The sequence below is a fragment of the Mesitornis unicolor genome, unplaced genomic scaffold (genome assembly GCF_000695765.1).
Source record: "Mesitornis unicolor isolate BGI_N332 unplaced genomic scaffold, ASM69576v1 scaffold19645, whole genome shotgun sequence".
Lineage (NCBI taxonomy): Eukaryota > Metazoa > Chordata > Aves > Mesitornithiformes > Mesitornithidae > Mesitornis > Mesitornis unicolor.
In genome coordinates, this window is record NW_010187720.1 from 20883 (window position 1) to 23366 (window position 2484).

Below are 2484 nucleotides of genomic sequence, written 5' to 3' on the forward strand. Positions count from 1 at the left end.
GAAAGAGTTCCTGAGCATGATTGCCAATACAGAAGCTGTTCCACCACCCAAGCTGTGACCAACTATCACAAGTTTATATTCCTATAAACAGAAAGAGAAGAGTGAAGCACAGCACAGACACAGAAAAAACTTCATGTAATTTTTCTGGCAAACCAAATTATTTGGAAGGCAACTTACTGGAGCAATTGTGAAAGCCTGGTTTAAAATTCCATCATTTATTAGCTTTTGATAGATGTAACTTGCAGCTTGTGTTATTCCCTACAAGACAGCATTTAGAGTTAGAAAAGAAGAGTTTACCTAATCTGAAGTGTGATGCACGTATTCTTTAAATACACCACCATCACAGAATAACTTTCTTTTTGCAGAGCTGGTCTTCTCTTAACATGCTCCTGACAGAGGTCCACTTATAACCAAGTGGTCTTGTACATAATGGTCAAAAAGCTTTTGGAATATTTAATAATGGCATAAAGTCTGACAAGAGAATTACAATTCTACCTTGCAGTTCCAGAGGCAGTATTTGATGCACCAACCAAGTCACTCAAATAATTTGTGCAATCCATCTCACAAGGAGAATACTCTTCCTGTGTAACTAAAGAATCCCAGGTGTTTACAGTTTTCTTACTGCCAAGATTATTTCTAATCACTAACAGACTGCACGCACCTTATGCACAAAGCCATTCTCTAGAACATCCTCCAGTGTCAAGTCTTCACAATCTGCTGACAGATCAGTGAGAACGTCCTGTAAACAAGACAGCTTTTGTCAAACCTCTCTGCAGGGCTTCATGGGTCACGCTCTGCTACTCAACACTGTCACATGGACACCATCAAGCTGACTTCCAAGCAACAAAACACAACCCACAATAAACCACCACCCAAGCAAATATATACAGCAACCACAATCCTGATTTCAGCAACTATTTCCAAGCTGCAAACACAGACATTACAAATGCACCTCCGCTCACAGTGCAAAGGTATTACACTGCCCGCCCTCCAATCTCTCTTCCAGGGGCACAGGAACGTTACCCCTCCAAGGACAGGTGGGCCTGAAAGACTCCCATCTGTAAGTGGGTTGTTTTCACATGTGCCAGCGTAACAATTTCCTCTAGATGCTAGGTCATCTGTTTCTATAACGCTAATGATATATATCAGATGGATGATACCTCAAAAGACAAAGTTCCTCTCACTGCAACCACAATAGCTTCTCTTTTGTGATCCAAAGCAACAAAAAATGGAATCTCATAGATCTGGAGGGGGAAAATGTAATCAGTAAAGAGACCAAAGTTTTATAAGAGTAAGCATTTGTTCTCACCTTCTGAAAGCTCTCTTACTGAGCTCTAGTGTATTATAGAACAGAAGCTGAATTATTTTCTCATCAAGTTATTTTAAGTGCCTTTATTGCAATACTGAGAGAGATTTATGTCAATAGTTTTGTGTCTGTTCCTTTAGATTAGAAAAAAAGATCTAAACAGAATGTTTCAGGGCCTGTTTTCATTTGGCTTTGCATCTTGCATGTTATAAAAGCTGAAGGCAAAGTAGAATCTTCACCCCTTGCTTTCACCGAATTAAGCACTAAGATTTTTGCTGAATGCCTGTCCAGATTGTTTACCTTGTTATGAAAACTGATATGAATGAAGTCTCTGTACTGCAGTCCTGTAATTTTTAGGATGGATCCAAAGTGAAAGTTATGACGATCACTGCCAGTTATATCAGAATCTGTTGGTCTATTTCCGCAACTAACAAACACAGAAAAGAAAAACTTTCATGTTCAAATTTTTTAGGTTTCCCTTCAAGAAATCAAACTCAGTTACATTTGCAGAAGGATTTCTGCTAGGAATCAAATGCGCTTTTTAATTTGTTTGTTTCAATAGTACCAGTAGTCTCATACAAGATGCCACCTCTGCCCACAAACCTGGTTTTGCCAGAGCAGCATGCCATACATTTTCTGTTCAAGGACTGGCAAGTACACCATTGCTACAGGACTATCAGCAGAGAAAACACCACAATAGGAAAATAAATCTTAAGACTACATGCCAATGATAGAAAATACAATCAACCAAAAAGGAAATTCAAATCAAATTCTGTACAGCAGGCTTATCTCATGTTTTATCCATTGTATTATGTGGGGTTTTTTCCCCCAAGTAGTTTATATTTCAGTAGGTGAAATAATTTCGTGTTACTAACTAAGAAAATCATGCTTAAGGTCATAAATATCAGTAGTCACCTGACTATACAGCAATCCTACACAGCATTATGCATATTTCAATACTGACTGTAAACATTTTTTTACTAAAAGGGGGCAAAGAGAATGAAAATAGAGGCTGGAGGGACAGGTAACTTTTGCAAATTGCTTTGAGACAGGGAAAACTGTCGATACTTTTATTTTTATACATATGTATGTGCCCAAAAGGCAGCTTTAAAAAGCCTCATTTAAAATCATGTTTGGTTTAATTCCAAGTCTTCACAGAATCACAGAACGTTAGGGAT

At 38.1% G+C, this 2484-nt stretch overlaps 1 protein-coding gene across 1 annotated transcript in view; it reads right to left on the reverse strand.

Annotated features, from left to right (window-relative positions):
• The window catches only part of DAGLB (diacylglycerol lipase, beta), a gene marked incomplete at its 5' end in the record, with an annotated part of 5245 nt that extends 3512 nt beyond the window's left edge, over positions 1-1733 (reverse strand). Inside the window, 5 exons of the mRNA XM_010185555.1 lie at positions 1-81; positions 178-258; positions 662-739; positions 1161-1244; positions 1607-1733. The exon at positions 1-81 is cut by the window's left edge and continues 68 nt beyond it. Coding sequence (XP_010183857.1) covers positions 1-81; positions 178-258; positions 662-739; positions 1161-1244; positions 1607-1733 — 451 coding nt within the window. The remainder of the gene's footprint in view (positions 82-177; positions 259-661; positions 740-1160; positions 1245-1606) is intronic.
• Between the last annotated feature and the right edge of the window lie 751 nt (positions 1734-2484).